Genomic DNA, 17,130 nt, shown 5'->3' on the forward strand with positions numbered 1-17,130 from the left:
TATGGGTTGAAATTTCTTCTGAGTAGTTATCTATCATTTCAACCCTGATTTCTAATCTTCTAGAATTTTGAAAAAAAAAATTGATGTATTGATATTAGAATTTCCTTTCTTTTCTGCTTTCCTGTCATTTCAGTGGAATTTAGGTACACAGGATGATTTAGTCAATTCTTTGAACCTCTCAGGTGCCTCGTCTTTTTTCTGTTTCTGGTCTAGGTTTTTTGGAAATTCTTTTAGGGTTCATTTGCTGTTCCTCTGGCTTATATTATAAATTGTAATTTTTTTCCTTCCAGTTTTGTATTTAATATTAATCATAATTAGGTCATTGATAGCACTTTGTTCTCTAGGCGCAGAAATGATGCCATTACTTAACAGATTTCTTCTTACTGCATTTACGGACCTCCACAAGGTGTTACTGCATTAGGCAAATTAACAATGTGAAATTCACTTTTAGAAATATAAATAGACTTCCATTTGCTATATATAAATGTCACTATCAGTAATATATATTTGTATTTTATTTGCCAGGTGACTGAATGTTGTCAGTTTCCTTTTTCAGTATCTAAATCAGTTGGAGATATAAAAAACAGGCACATGGTACTCAATGTATCTTAAAATGATTTCTTCATTACTATTAGAAACAAATGAGTGGATCAACATTTTAAAAATTATTTGTCATACAACAGCATATTTTTTAATTTTGTCTCAGGAAGGAGAAAACATTTTCTATTTGGCAATTGAGGATATAGAAACAGATACAGAGCTGCTGATTGGCTACCTGGACAGTGACATGGAGGCTGATGAGGAAGAACAGCAAATTATGACAATGATCAAAGAAGGGGAAGTTAAAAATTCTAAAGGACAATCAACAGCTGGCAGAAAAGGTATTGCCTCTAACTGGTGATCTGAGAGAATGGAAGTTGTAGGAGAAATATGGTTTGAACTGTGGGTGAATTATAGTTGCATTATCGTAGGGTGTTGTCAAAATAGTTGTGGTTAGAACGACTCTCAGAGGATATCCGGCTGTAAGCCCATCTTTATTCCAGCAGGAGGAGAATGGCGGGCGTGGGTGATAGATGTACCCTATAGGACTGCTAAGGTCAGTGCCAGCTCCTGGCTCTCACTGATCTCCCTGGTACATCTGGGGTGGCGAGCAATGAAGAATTTTGTACTCCAGCCCTGAATCTGCCACTAATCAGTCTTGTAACTGAGTAAGTCACTAACTCTTAGAGACGTTAACGTTCTCATCTGCACATGGGGAAGGGCAAGTGCAGAGGTGTCCAGAGGGCACTGCTAGATGGAACCTCTGGGATTATTCCTTGGCCTCCCTCTTGTTAGAGATCCTTGGAGAATCTGGAGCTTCTGGAAATCTCTTTCTGTTCTGACTGTAGAAGCCTGCAGAACTGTTAGATAGCTTCAGCTATCTGTGTGTGGACTGTAGGTCTGACCTGCTTTGATCAGGCCTGCAATCCAAGGATGTCGCTTGTTTGCCATCTGCTGGGGAATAATCAATTATTATTAGAACTTGTTTCTGTTGTGTTGTGTTTTACTCCTGCTGGGGTTTGAAAGAAATATGAATGATGTTATAGGTATTCACATTTTGTAATGGGCTGAAATTTACCAGAGGGTATTTTTCCATTTTGTTTAGCAAAGCCATTTCAGAAGTGACACTAGTTTCTTTAGTCACCATGGTCATAATGTCTTTCATATGAATTTCCTATTCGAACTGTATGTTACTGGCTGAGAAAGTATAAGGATTCCCAGCATTGCCAGCCTCTGCTTGTGTTTTTTTATTTTAGGTGGATTATTTAAGGGGAAGATGAGGACAGGCTTTCTGTTCTATCTTTCAAATATGCATTTTGCAGTTTTGCATTTCAGACTTTGGGTGACTATTTCTGATTAGTCTGTGTTTTCTTTTTGAGGGGTATTTATTTATTTATGTGAATTACAATATTACTGACTATTCCCTCTGATGTACTTTTAGTATATACTTTTTTAATGTCACACCCCCGGGCACGTTATTATTATGTCCACTATTTTAGCTTAAAAATGAGTCTCCTGCTTATTTATTATCATCCTGATTTTTCTTCAGTTAACAAATACCAAATTCCATTACTTTTGTAAAAATAATCAACAGAAACTTAGAGACTTAAAAAGTATGAATCAGTTAATTACATTATTAATATTATTGCTATTTTTATTTTAGAAATTAGTTTTTATTAATAAAAGCAACTCTCCCAGTAAAAACCCAGAACATAGAACAACAAACCCATAACACAAAAGAAACAAATAATCTACTCAAATGTCAAACCATGGAGAGTTTAGTTAAATAATACGGTACACTATTTTTTTTAATTGAGAAAATGTTGAATGGAAAAAAAAGAGCAACAGACGAGATTGCATAAAAAGTATGATCATAAATGTAATTATCAGACTGTGTGGAAGATATGAATGGACAAAAGACAAATCAGACTTGAGAATTTATTAAGTGGTTTTCTCTTCCTTACAGGATACTTAGTCATTTTTACTTTCTTCACATTTTCTAAATTTTCTAAATCTCATTTTATTTAATAAAATTTTAATATAAGAAAAAAAATCTGTAATGTAAATAATGTACTTTGAGAAATTTGGGCGGATCTGTGACAGTCCATAGGGACTGACAAGCCAGAGACGCAGTGGAGCCTCACTATACCTACCATAATGAGTGCTGTTTTTATGACCTTGGTCTTTTTCACATGTATGTGAGATTCCCCTTGGTGATTCCACGTAGTTTGCCTTGGTTGGATTTTTTTCTCCTTGTGCACTCAGTGAACTCAAGATGACCTGTCTCATGGAAAGTTTTTGCTTTCTCATTCAACATTTGTAAAATCTCTTTAATGTGAAAAGTGAACATTATAGGGTAAATTAACAATTGATTTTGATTTTGTATTAATTTGCTGGAACAAGAGAAAGGAATTAAATGATAATGTATTTCTCTCTAGTAACACTTCCTATTATTTTTCATGGACAATATTTTTAATACTCATAGAGATAAGCATTTATTATTCTGATACTGTTAAACACAATTTTGATTTTAAAGTGAAACTAAAATTGAGCAATTCTTGGCTCTTAATTTTTGTCTTATAAATCTATTTCCTTGTCAATGTGTAGACTGCCTTGGCCGTAAAGAGGACTATGCTTGTCCCCAGTGTGACTCGAGTTTTACCAGCGAGGAAATTCTTGCTGAGCATCTTCAGACATTGCACCAGAAACCTACCGAGGAGAAAGAATTTAAGTGCAAGAACTGTGGGAAGAAATTCCCAGTTAAGCAGGCTTTGCAAAGACAGTGCGTATAGCAAAGAATATCAAAATTATAAGCTAATACTTCTTTAACTATTCCATTTGATTTGTTTTACAGTTTCTAACTTGTGCATGTGCGTGTGTATGTGCATGCATGTGAGAAAGAGATAGGGAGGGAGGAAGATAGTAAACGTTCTATGTTGTCATTGTCATTAACTTATCTTAGTATAGTATGTTGATTTTGAAACATTCTGACTATGAACTTCACCGAATGAGCATTGTTAATGCTAATAAGTCCTTGTCCATTTAATTTTTTGCCATTAAATATCAAGCTCATTGGCTTACTAAGCTGAAATTCAGTTATGCATAATTCAGTGCTCTGAGGTTACAGATCAAGTTTCAGTTGTCTACATTTGATCTTCTTAGAAATCAGTAAAAGAAAAGTTTAAGAAATGGAGAGAGTTCAGAGTATCAAGGAAATGGACATTTTGGAAAAGAAGCACTGTTTATTTCATGACAACTTAAGGGGAACAATTTAAAGATGAATAGGTATAGGATATGACATTAAGATCCATTAAATGATCCCACACATTGCTTTGCATCCTTTATTATTTTGACTTTATATTAATAGCATATTGTCTTTTTACTTAAATATTTTACACTCATTAAAAGTGAGAGGTAGATACATGTATTTTTATTTTAAGAATGTCACTTCGTATATGAGCAAGAAATCTGTAATAGAGATGTACTATTTCATTTTTTTATTCATTGAAGTAAAATTCTGAAGCGTGCTATATTTTATATTAAGATAATTTTCACATATTATATGCATCCATGTTACTTATGAAATTTGTGATGAAGAATTTCTGCTCAAAAGAAGTTTTATAATAGCAATAGATTAAACATTTGGAAATTCTGTTACAGGCTTTTGGAAAAAAAAAAAAAAAGCACGAGCTATATACTTTTTAGTGAATAGACTTTAAAACTGTAATCTGGGGGTACCTGGGTGGCTCAGTGGGTTAAAGCCTCTGCCTTTGGCTCAGGTCATGATCTCAGGGTCCTGGGGTCAAGCCCTGCATCGGGCTCTCTGCTCAGTGGGGAGCCTAACTTCTCCTCCTCTTTCTCTCTGCCTGCCTCTCTGCCTACTTGTGTTCTCTGTCAAATAAATAAAATCTTAAAAAACAAAACAAAACAAACAAAACAAAACAAAAACAACAAAAAAACCTGCAGTTTGGTCAGCTTTTATTGAATCTATACCAAATATATTTTTGCTGAGCTGGTTCTTACAGTTAAATGAGGTACTGATCAAAATTTTACAGGGCAAAAGACAGAATGAAAACAGAGATCACAAATAGGACTTTGTTTAAAGTAGAGAGATTTTCTTAAGTTTTTGTCTTACATTTCCAGTTTTTATTTATTTATTTGTTTTTTTTTTTTTTTTTTTTTTTTTCTGTCTTCCCTCAGTGTTCTTCAGTGCCCGGCGAGAAGCAGTCTGAAGGATTCTTCACGAAGCTTTCAGTGCTCCGTCTGCAGTTCTTCCTTCAGTTCAGCATCAAGGTTTTGTGTCTTGAGTTCTCAGATGGCTGTTACTTAATTGTGGATCATTTTTAGCATGCATGCTTTCCATGCTTTGTTGTGACTTAGTATCACGAGGCTGCAGTGGGATTTTAAGTGTTTCCTTTTTACCTGCCCAGGTAGTGCGTGAGATGACCCAGAAACTCTGCTGGAGAGCTCGCGTTGCAAAAGCTTGGCCATGATGTAAGAATTAGTTAAGTATGGCCTCACCATCTCTTCTCCCTTTTCCTCTTGCCTGGTTGTCTTGCAGTTTTGAGCAGCATCAGGAGACCTGCCGGGGAGATGCCCGGTTTGTGTGCAAGGCCGACAGCTGTGGGAAGAGGCTGAAGAGCCGGGATGCTCTCCGAAGACACCAGGAAAATGTCCATGCTGGTGAGAAGTCCCTGCAGGGTCGTTCTTAAAGGGGCCTTCTCTCCCCGGGCTGCAGTGATCTGTTTTTAATTCTTGCTCTCAAGGAGAGAGCTTGCTTTTCCATCGGACTCACACAGATGTGGAGCTCTGGCAGGGGACTTTTTTCTTTCACTGAACACTGTTTCTTGTTCAAGTTGATTTCGACAGTATTTGTCATTTTTCCTATGTCTAAAGTAATCATAGCTGGAAACCTAAGCTAGAACCTACTGGAGCTTGGTAGGGGGGGTGTATTAAGAATCAATATTGTGACAATTTACAGGTGAAATACAAAATTTCTCTTTACAGAAACATATTTTAAAACTATTGCGTAATGCTCTCATGCCTTAATATTTTTACAGTAAAATTCCATTTTTTAAATTTATATTTCTTCTGTATTGGAGAAAATTACTGCATTTTGACATGGGAATTGAATGTATTTGAATTAATAAGGCAGATACTATTTGAATGCCTTCTAATGGGCAGCTAAACAATAAAACAAAGACAACAGTTGACTGTCACTTAGATTGTATCTGTTTAGCACATGGTAAATGTATTTTGGCTCAGGGACTAAATCTATGGCGCCGAGTTGAACAGATGGCTGTTATGTCAGAGTTAACTTTTCACTTCCTCGGTGTCTTTTCCTTAAAGGAGGCCGACCTTCGTGGAACTCCTCATATCCGCCCGTACTTACGCTTTTCTCATGTGTTTACATTTGCCCTTGGCTTCTGGAAATGTGTGGAAAGATGTCTTTCTGGATATGGGGAAAGTGGATTTCTCTTCTATCTTGTTTATTCTCACATGCGTGAGAACAGGATAATCAGTACTCAGCCTCCATATCCTATGTTCATTGTCCAAAAAGTATCTCCTTTAATGTTAAAGTTACATAGAAGCAACTATGAGTGTGATTGCTGGCTCCCACTTGGCATCCCTGGGTGGGCCTCGTACTATGTCTGAGCTCTGTATGGCAGTTCTAAGCGGTAGAAAGGATGGCTTGCAAAATACAGCTTCAGGATGCTTTCAGTAGGACTTTACAGTGTTCTGACTTCTTTTTTTTCCTTTTGAAGAATATACGGGTGATTTAGGGAAGATGGCATTTTCCTGAATTCATTATACTTGGGCCTTTCCTGTGCTTACAAAAGGCAGGCATAACTTTTTGATAGACCTGTCTTCGTAGTTTTTTTTTTTTTTAAGCTGTTATGTTTAAAATGCTGTTCTTAATTTTCTCCATCCTTGTCTGCTATGTATTATAACAAATCTTTCATGTCATTTTTAAAGTTAACTTTGCTGAACTAAGTAAAAAACCAGATGCATACTGAAACTCTGGAAACTTGCATTCTTGTCATTGGGCATGTGGTCTTCAGGCTGTGCTATAAGCATAATTTCTTTGAGGCTTCTTGTAATTGGCCTTGAATATTATAATATTATTGATTCTGGAAATTCATGTTGACTTTGTAGGAAATAATTTATAAAAGAAATTTTTTTTATATTTCTATGTTGTGGAAACATACAAAATATGGAATGTACTATTATTAATCAGAGGTTACTATATGTACCTTTTGTTGGGATCAATACATAACAGGTCTCTTATGCATAGCCCCTCTTTTGCTTCTCCCCTTTCTTCGGTGTGATACACAAACATTTGGAGGAAGAATATTCCACATTCAGAATAGCAAAGCAAAGCAGTGTTCACACACATGATTGTAGAACGCCTGGCAGAATACCTAACCCATATTGTACTGAAACTCACAGTACTTAGATGACTATGTATGCAGTACGGTTGTATTAATTTCTCATACATCTACCATCATAAATAATGTGTTCCTGAATGTTTTTGAAAGTTGAATCTGAAACTCAAAAATCAGACTTACCTGAATATAGCAAAACTAAAATAGTATAAAGTGTAGTTACGGTTTGGTAGATGCTCTTGTCCTTCAACCTAGGGAAGCTGGTAGAGTGGTGAGGACCTTCAAGTTACCCAAGAGGAAACCGATGAAACATAGAAAGGCTGGACTTCCTTAACCCACTTCCATTATTTTCTTCTGTTTAGGTTCTGTGGATACTAAAACCAAGAGGTTTTGTATTTATGGGAGATAACATTTGTCTGTACTCTCAGGCAAATTGTCATAAGCTTTAAAATTTTTTTTTTTTCTCAAAAGAACTGGGATTTTAGTCCTAGGATGAAGAATAGAAGACACGAGGAGGAAAGGTTGCAGGGTAGGGATGAGGTACGGTATACTGCCTATGATAGCTGGAGGGACAGTGGCAGGAAGATGAAAGTAAAGTAAGAGGTATGGTTGGGGATGTCTCACTTCTTTTTCTCTTCTCTCCCTCAGCCTCTGACCTACCTATATGGAAAGGATAGGATCTAGTCTCAAGGGGCAGCTGGTTTGAGGGATAAGATAGAACAATAAAAGATTATGGATTGAAGGAGGGAAATGCCAGCTAGTAGGAGCTGGAAAAGAAGGAATATTCTTTCTCAGTCGACCTTCATGTATTCAGTCTATATGTACAGAGAATACTGATTTTGTTTGCGAGGATTTTCTCCCTCGGTAGCCAAATTACTTGTCATTCACTAAGAAAAATTTTCTTGGCTATAATATTCAGCATGCTAAAAATAGTGCTATTATTTTTGAAATAAGTAACTTGAAGAATAAGACCAAAATTCATATTTTTCTTTTTCTAAAAGTGTTTTTCTTTCATAAATATAGTCGGATGATAAAATCATTCTGTAAAACTTAAAAAAAATGTTTTTTCCCCAAAATAATAGATAATGGGGGAGGAGATGGAGTTGCGGTTGAGGTGGGAATAGCCTCGGATTTGTCATTGCTGGGGCCAGGTGATGGATACATGGTAGTTCCTCATACTATTTTTTACTTTTTGTATATTTGAAATTCATTAATTACACATTAAAAAAAACCCACTCCAGTTATTTGTGGTAGTGCAGATAGTACTATTATTACATCATATTTGAAAAAATGTTTTATTGAGTCTTCAATCCTATAACCACTGTGAAATTTGAAATATGAAATGAACTACTATAATCACTATGTAGGAAGACAAAATTGGGCTTGTTTTGATTTGTATATTAATATGAATGCCAGTATAATGTTTTATTGTACTTGGTTTTATTTTCTGGTTTTTAATATTAATATGAGAAAGTATATATTCATAGATTTTGCAGGAATCTAGTTCTGGAAAGAATAATCTATGAATTCCATCTTAAGAAATCCATATGATTAAATGAAATATTCTGTTAAAATTTAAAGCAAGTAGCAAAATCAACTTATGAGTTAATAAATCCCATAAGTTTTTTTTTATAAACACATGTGATTAATTTCAAGTACAATTTTCCATGTAAGTGTGCTTTTAAAAATTTTACATTAGTTTATGGAAAGGTGAAAGACTATTTAATTTATGTAGAAAGTGGTATATCATGCTGAATATTTTTCAGATTTAAAAAGAAAGGGTTTAAAATGCAGTTTAATGGATGTAATTATAACACTGAAAGTTTTAAAATTCTAAGTTAAGATAAAATACCTGTTTAGAAATGATGTTATCACCTAGAAACATTGTATCTGATGCTCCTTCTAATTTTCTCATTTAAATCATGACAGCATTTTATTTTCATTTTAGGAGATCCTAAGAGAAAGCTCATATGTTCAGTGTGCAATAAAAAGTGTTCTTCGGCATCAAGCCTGCAGGAACATAGAAAGGTCAGTAAGATAAAGATTAATGCTCATCAGAATATAAGATCTTTTAGTCATTTATAGTGTCTGCCATGAAAATTTTTAGTTGATTTTTTATACTTATAGAGACAGAGTTTTGTCATTAATTTATATACTAACATATTCTAAAATGCAAGGCCAATAATGCAGAAAAGTAAGCTCTTGCAAAAATAAATTTTGAGTTATCACTCAGAATTAGTAGAAATATTTCTCCAGTACAAAGTGTGACATCTAGTTGAGCCTGTCACTGCAACACCTCATCCTGGTTTCAAGCTTTGTCAGTTGCTGTTTGCTCAGGAAATACCATATAATTGATGAAAACATGTAGTTTTGTGCATTTATAATATGCACCATAATAACACTTAGCTGTTTAAATGGATGCATATTATGGTTAAATCTGGCAAAACAAAAACAAGAGCTCCCTTGTTTTGAAGAACTAAAAATAATGTACAAGTATGTCAGAGGGTTGTTACTAGGAGTGAATGGTTATATTTGCAGAAAATAAATTTAATACATTTTGTAATAAGCATAAAACTTACTAAGTTACTCTTTTTATGTGGAAATTTAACCGGAAAAATATACTGTAGTTATTAACCCTAACAACAGTAGCCCTCATTAATAGAATTTACAATAGAATAGAACTAAAGGAGAATTGCAATTTTTGTTTTTATTATAGCAAAGTCTAGAAAAATTCATACTATATCATATTGTCTTATATTGTAATAACAAAGAGAAATGATTTCTTTAATAATTTCACATATTGTTTTGTCAGAATATCTAAGAACATATAATATTTTCTTTTAGTGATTTAATATCGAAGAAGAGAAGAGATGGTACTAGTGAATATAAAATTTTACTTTTCTTGTGGTTTACAAAATTAATTTATCTTTTTATTTGTATATTGCTATATTCCAAAGTAATCTGACAGACATTAAAGTTCATATGATATTCAATCTGATAGCTCTAACCATGTGCCATGGATTAATCTACAAACATGTGAGATAGTTAGATGGAAAAGATGTATGTTATATGTTATATGTTGGGTGATTGTGATCCTCAGGGAGAAATAATGGAACAAGCAGTGGACTGAGACTGAGGACAGTGGGTGTCATCTTCTTCTGTCCCTAACACTTCATATACATGGGGTCTCTGTTCTCTCTTTTATTAAATGTGACTTGGAACTTTTTTTTTTCTCTGAGTACCATGAAACTTTTTTTTCTTTTCACTTTCCAGATGGTTTTCTTATGGGATTGTTTAAAAATTATAGAACACTTGAAGAATTTGTACATAATTCTTGTGCACGAACCATGCTTATCTTAACTGTATCATTCTAGTTTTAGTACTTGTACTGCTCAATTCACTGGCATGACTTCTGAAGAAGAACCTGGTCTGAGACAAAAAGATTAAATCCAATTGAATAGATATTTTCTAAATATCTTTGTACTTATACGTATTTTCGGTCTGTTTAAATCACAAGAAGTTGAAGTGTAAGATATTTTGCCAAATTAAAGATTTTTCCCAATAGAATGTTTCAGCAAAGTTGGTTGTAGGGCATATTTCTGAAAAATGTTCTACTTTCCATTTATTTTTTTCATAATATAAGAATCTTTTCCCCAAGGAATATTTTGGCAGATCTAAATACTACCTGGTGGTGGTAGTGTTGTGCCCAAATTTCGAGACCCCCCAAAGACGACCACCAGAGTCCAGAGTCAAAGCCAAACAGCAAGGGTCGTTTATTACGAGTTCAAACCTGGACCTCCGCACACTCGTTGCCAGTGACACTAAGAGGTCCTGAACTCAGGATCACAGCACTTTTTATACACTATTTTAGGGGAGGCAGGGATTTAGCATATATCATAGTATCTCATAACAAATCGCTACATACCACGGGAAAATCAAACAGCAACTCCATAATATGACTGGCACGCTACAGAGCAGCAAAAGGGCTGGGAACAGATTCTTGGTTAGGTCATAGGGCTGTCATTCTTCACACTGCTTGGTTGGCACCGCTAGGGTATGTGTCACCTCAGGACTGGCCGGGGTCTCCCTGTCAAGCTACGGGGTGCCAGATGGTTATTATCTCCTGTACCCAAAGCTGGGTGGGGGGTCTGGGACCAGTCACTTTGTCATGTCCAGTTCTGGGTGGGGGTTTCTCTCGTGCCAGATGGCTGTTATCTCTTGGCCCAGAGCCAGGTGGGGGTCCAGGAATGGCCACTCTGCCAGGTTTCATTCTGGGCAGGGGTTGTGTGGTTACAGAGTGCCTAAAGAAAGTTTGCTGGTAATTTTCCATCTCCTCATGGGTTAGCAAGCCAAGGTACAGAAGCAGAAATAGTGGTTATGGTTATAATTTAGGCATCTCAGTAGAACACAGCACCCAAGTTATCTCTGCAAAATGCTATTAACTTACTAGGTGAATGTGGCACTTCATTCTAGCATGGCCCCTTTAACTTAGCCTTTCAGAATCCACAGGCAGCTTTTACTGACTACCATTTTTGACTCTTAACAGCAGCTATGTTGAATGTCTAATAGAGTTTGGTTGCAGTATTTTCCCTTGCCAGTAGAGGGTGCTTTATGAATATGCCAAATTACATCATAATCTAGACTGGTACCTTAATTTCTGTATACTATCCTGTGTTACAGTTAGACATATTATGATCCTTCTTGAAAATTATCTAACTAGGGACTTCAGATTGTAAATTATTACCCACCATATCAATTACTAAGCTGGAGATTTTGAAAATTGTGCTTTATTTAGCATTAGGCATAAATAAATAGTGTTATTACTTGTCGTTTTCACTTGAAATCTGATTGTTTTATTCAGCTTTTTGGGGATTTTTAAACATAGTTTCAACCTGAATTTTCCACTGTAAGTAAGATAGTCAATACAAAAATGCTTTCCTGTACAGTGAAAATTCTATTTTGTAATTGTGGAAAATCAGTTCAATTGAACCTTTAAAAATACTTCATTTCAGGAGCCACTGGAGTTAAGAAGTGAACAAGTATGGGTACTATGCTGCAGTATTTTATTTAACAGTTAACATTTTATATATGGATGATTAATTTTAAAAATTTAGTTATTAATATGAATTTCATATTAAAATGAAAATAAATATATTTTCATTTATGTGTGGTTTAGAAGGCACATCATCTTTTTTAAGGGTATGTTGTTATTATAAAAGGCACATTTTACAGAAACAAAGAGTTTAAGCATAAGAATCTCTTCATACTGTCTTTAAATAGACATTACCCATAATATCATTGCTCCTTAAACATTGTTGTTCAACCAAAGCCATGGTGAGGGTCTTTGATGATTGAAGAGGCTGTCTTTAAAATGGTTCAGCCTGAAAGTTTTTTGTCTGTACTGCATAGTTCTTGCTTTCTGAGTACTTGTGCAGAGCCCACATTGTTTTCTGAGGAATCCTAGAACTCTCTGGACTCCATATATTCACTGACTGAGATGAGGTGGCACTGTATGTAAGTGGGGATGTAAATTAGACTCCAGTGGAATGACATCGTTCTGCCTGTGCCTTGTTTATCTACCTTTTCTCTGCTCTTCCCAGATGAGGTAACTGACTCACCAAGAGTCAGGGCTGACAGAAGCAGGGGGTGGGTAGGCAGTCTCAGACCTGCCGTGTGATTGAGCACAGAATTAAGGTACAGACTGCAGACCTGGGATCTGTTAACTTTCCCCTAGCTTTTGTTTCCCTGCCTTATCCTTTTTTTTTTTTTTTTTTTTACTCTCTCTGTCTTGAGCTCTTCCATGGCCACTTAGATCATGGGAGCCAGTCACTAGAACGCAACCCAAGCCTCCCCTCGTGACTCACCGCTGTGCCAGTTCATGGTCCTCTGCCTTGACTTCTCTGCAGGGGCCCTACTTATTCTACAGGGATAAGCATAGTACCCGGCTTTCTGCAGAAGAGGCTTTGCTTCTCTGGTGTTTAGTATTGTGAGCTCTACCTTTCCTGAGGTTGAAACAAAAGCACTATTTTTGAATCTTTGGCAAAACAAGTGATGCTTTTGTTCATTGGGGCGGTTGATTTTTCTCATACAAGACTTCTGGCAATACATTCCTTTTAGAACTTTGTGCATTGATTTTGATCATAAACTGGGCTTCTACTTTTCATACTACCTATATGATTTCTCTGATGTAGTGTCTGGATGGGAAAGAGCTAAATTTAATATCCAATTATAATAATTATTTAGCTAGTTGTTTGCTAAGGTTATGCTCCTCCTCTTCTTACTCATGGTTTTTGAGCTTTTCTTCTTCTTCTTTTTTTTAAAGATTTTATTTATTTATTTGAGAGAGAGAGTGAGAGAGAACATGAGAGGGGAGAAGGTCAGAGGGAGAAGCAGACTCCCCGCAGAGCTGGGAGCCCTCTGTGGGACTCGATCCCGGGACTCCAGGATCATGACCTGAGCTGAAGGCAGTGGCCTAACCAACTGAGCCACCCAGGCACCCTGAGCTTTTCTTTTTATTGTGGCCTTCCTGTCATGTAAGAATCTCACTGTGAGCTAAATGTCTTTCAGAATCATGTATCTTCTTGCCTTTCATGGTAAATAATGTTTTGTTCTGTACTATATATATTTAAATATAAAATGGTTTGACTACTGTAAAGGGAATCTTATTACCTATAGGTTTTCATATTTCCAAATCTAAATTTGTGCATAACAGAGAGTTAATGGATATTAGGTATAACTTTTTACAGAGTGTAGAGATGTAATATGCACTAAATGGGTCAGCTATTTAACATATTTAAATAGTGTGCTGCAATCTTGTATTTTATTTCCTTTTTTTAAAATTTTATTTATTTATTTGAGAGAAAGAGAGAGGGTGGGGAGGGAGAGGGAGAGGGAGAGGGAGAAACAGACTCCCGACTGAGCAGGGAGCCCAATGCAAGTATAGATCCCAGGACGGATCAATGACCCGAGCTGAAGGCCAACACTTAACCAACTAAGCCATCCAGGTGCCTCTCCAATCTTGTATTTTCTTTTAATGATGTTTTTACTTGGTAACATGTTCACTGCATTTTTAGTTTATATAAGACACTGTGAACAAATTAGGGCTGAATTATAATACATTGATATTACGGTAACAGCTATCCACATGTTTATACTTTTGTTCTAATTTATTTGGCTTTGACAGTTGACTTAACTGTCCACTTAACCTTTTGCAGATTCATGAAGTATTTGATTGTCAAGAATGTATGAAGAAATTTATTTCAGCTAATCAGCTAAAACGTCACATGATCACTCACTCAGGTAAAATATATATTTTCCATTCAAAATGAAATCACTGTGAAAAAGATTCACTTTGTCATTTTCAGGAGCTCTGAGAGTAGTAATCAGGAAACCTGGCTCTTAGTGCTAGATTGGTCATTAACTAGTCAAGTGATTTTGAACAAGTTACTTAGCCTCTCTAGACCTGTTTATTTTTAAAGCCAAGGTGGTTAGACTAAATGATACACAAAATCTTCAGAGTCACCATTTAATTTTTAATCTACTCCTGTTTGAACCTTAGATTCTGTTCTTTATCTGTGAAAAGGTATCCTACCATTCAAATTTGCTGTGAAGATTAAATCATGTATCTTCATGTATTGTGCTAGTGTAGTGTTTGATTTTTCGGAGGAATTCAGCAATTCTGTTCTTTATCTGTGAAAAGGTATCCTACCATTCAAATTTGCTGTGAAGATTAAATCATGTATCATCATGTATTGTGCTAGTGTAGTGTTTGATTTTTCGGAGGAATTCAGCAATTATGGTTTCTACCTTTCTACATACTTTTATATTCTAACTAAGGTACTGATAAATGTTAATGAGAAATTTATAAATGCATTTTGAGGATATGTTTTTAAAGCTACAGCTTCATTTTAAGCAAGTTTGAGTAATAGGTCTGTTAAACAGATTTTTCAAAAATTAGGTCTGAGAATAAATTTTGTTTTATGAAGTATCTTTCTGTGGTTTAGAATGTCTGTCATTGGAGGCTATTGAAGTCAGAATGTTTTTGAATATCCACTTTGCTTAGAGACAGATACAGATATTTTGACAAGTGAAAATAGGAGATCAGACACCCGTGGTCTGTTCAGATATGCTTTGTTTGAAACAAACAGTGGTTTTTAAATCTGGTGATCAACATTACATGAACATGGCACAAATATGAATTTTATACAACAACCTAAGTGTGTTGTTTCTGCTGAGAATTGAAGCTGTGCCCATATGGGGTCCTCTTGTTTGAGTAGGAGGCAGGTCTGTCTTTTACTTTTATCACTGTCAGGCTACTCTTAACATTTGGAATTGTGACTTTGGTTTAAACTCACACCTACTAGTGGATTTTTCATCCGGAAGTAGGGTTTTTTCTTTGAATTCAAATTTTATCCTTAGATCTCAGCTGCTTTATGCATGTAGTTTACAATATGAGTCTATAAGAGAACTAGCTCACATTTCTTTTGTGAATAGGCTCCTATTTCTAACAGAAATGGATTGGTATGTAGATTTTTTTTCTCAGTTGTTTCAGTCATGTTTTGGTCTACTTTCCCTCAGAAGTAGTATAAGGTAAGGCTATTTCCCTTTTTATCCTTTACCTTTATATAGACATGAGATTGTCTCCGCTCATTTTTCACAGAAAAACGACCCTACAATTGTGAGATTTGTAATAAATCTTTCAAGAGACTCGATCAAGTGGGCGCCCACAAAGTAATACACAGTGAAGATAAGCCTTACAAATGCAAGCTTTGTGGAAAGGGATTTGCCCACAGAAATGTTTACAAGAATCACAAGAAGGTAAAACCTTATTAATATTATTTTTGCTGAGTTGCTGATTTGATTTCTAATCATTTATTTTTTAAAGGGTTTTTTTGTATATCTGGACATGATGTACATGTGGAATAGTTAGAGGACGATGTTGCTTATACTTTGTACCTCCTCACTCATGCCATAACCCCACCCCGGCCTTGTTTCTGTCTTCCTCCTCCCGCTGAAACTGTTCGTAGAGCAAAGTGTCATCCAGTGTTTCCCAGTGTTGTATTAATTGCAAAGTCTTTTCTTCTTTTCCTTTTTTTTTCTCTAAAATTCTACACCCTTGTTCATGGTAGCTTTTTTGAAAGTCTCTTCATCTTTGGTGTAGACTTGGCTAGGTGTTCTGCCAGTTACTCTGGACCCTTTCGTGTCTCCTCCCTCAGGAGGTGGACTTCTTCTAGGTTCTCTGTGTCAGCTACATCCGTGACTTCTGCCATCGACTCTATTTCAGCAGATCCCAAATGATTTCTTTCTTTAACCCAGTCTTCAGACTCACATTTATTTTTCTTTATTTGATACATAACTGGATATCTTTTAACTTAATGAATTTAGCATGTCCTAGAATGACCTTTTTGTTCTTTATGCCGCTGATAACATCTCTTCTGGAGATTCTCCTTTCTGTTAATGAGAGAAGCATATACTTACTCCTGTCTGTTTCTTTAGTCTTAGACACTTTTTAAAATTAGAAGCCAGCTCTTTTTTAAAAATTGGTTTTATTTTTTATCTATGTATGTATGTATTTATTTTTTTTTTTATAGAGAGAAAGAAAGTGACCAGGGGAGGGTCAGATGGAGAGGGAGAGAGAATCTTTTTTTTTTTTTTTTTTTTTTTTTTGAGATTTTGTTTATTTATTTGACAGAGAGGTAGAGAGAGAGAGCACAAGTAAGCAGAGCAGCAGGCAGACGGAGAGAGAGAAGCAGGCTCTCTGCTGAGGGCTGAGGACTCTGCTGAGGGGTCGATCCCAAGACCCTGAAATCATGACCTGAGCCAAAGACAGCTGTTTAACCAACTGAGCCACCCAGGTGGCCCAAGAAAGAGAATCTTGAGCAGGCTCTATTCCCAGTGCAGAGCTTGACTTGGGGCTTGACCTCATAACCCTGAGATTTGACCCAAGCCAAAATCAGGAGTTGGAAGCCCAACTGACTGAGCCACCCAGGCACCCTTAGAAGCCAATTTGTAAAGATTTTACCCTCTGCATTGGCTCATCACCCTCATGGTCATTCATTCCTTTGCCATCCTGTCATCCTGATTATTGCTCATCTTCATTACTTTAATACCCATGTAATTAGATTCTTACTACATGTCACTTTCCACTTATCCATCCTTGTAGATAAATTTTCCATAGCACAACTCTATCACTCTTGTACTCTAA

The 17,130-nt window shown here is 35.8% G+C and overlaps 1 protein-coding gene across 1 annotated transcript in view; it reads left to right on the forward strand.

Moving 5' to 3' along the window:
• Positions 1-17,130, forward strand: part of PRDM5 (PR/SET domain 5) — a 217,792-nt gene that overhangs the window by 104,725 nt on the left and 95,937 nt on the right. Inside the window, exons 4-10 of the mRNA XM_082728454.1 lie at positions 707-881; positions 3,148-3,322; positions 4,741-4,833; positions 5,102-5,223; positions 8,875-8,954; positions 14,141-14,225; positions 15,586-15,743. Of these exons, the coding sequence (XP_082584580.1) occupies positions 707-881; positions 3,148-3,322; positions 4,741-4,833; positions 5,102-5,223; positions 8,875-8,954; positions 14,141-14,225; positions 15,586-15,743 (888 nt within the window). The remainder of the gene's footprint in view (positions 1-706; positions 882-3,147; positions 3,323-4,740; positions 4,834-5,101; positions 5,224-8,874; positions 8,955-14,140; positions 14,226-15,585; positions 15,744-17,130) is intronic.

The sequence above is a fragment of the Mustela nivalis genome (genome assembly GCF_964662115.1).
Source record: "Mustela nivalis genome assembly, chromosome: 4".
Lineage (NCBI taxonomy): Eukaryota > Metazoa > Chordata > Mammalia > Carnivora > Mustelidae > Mustela > Mustela nivalis.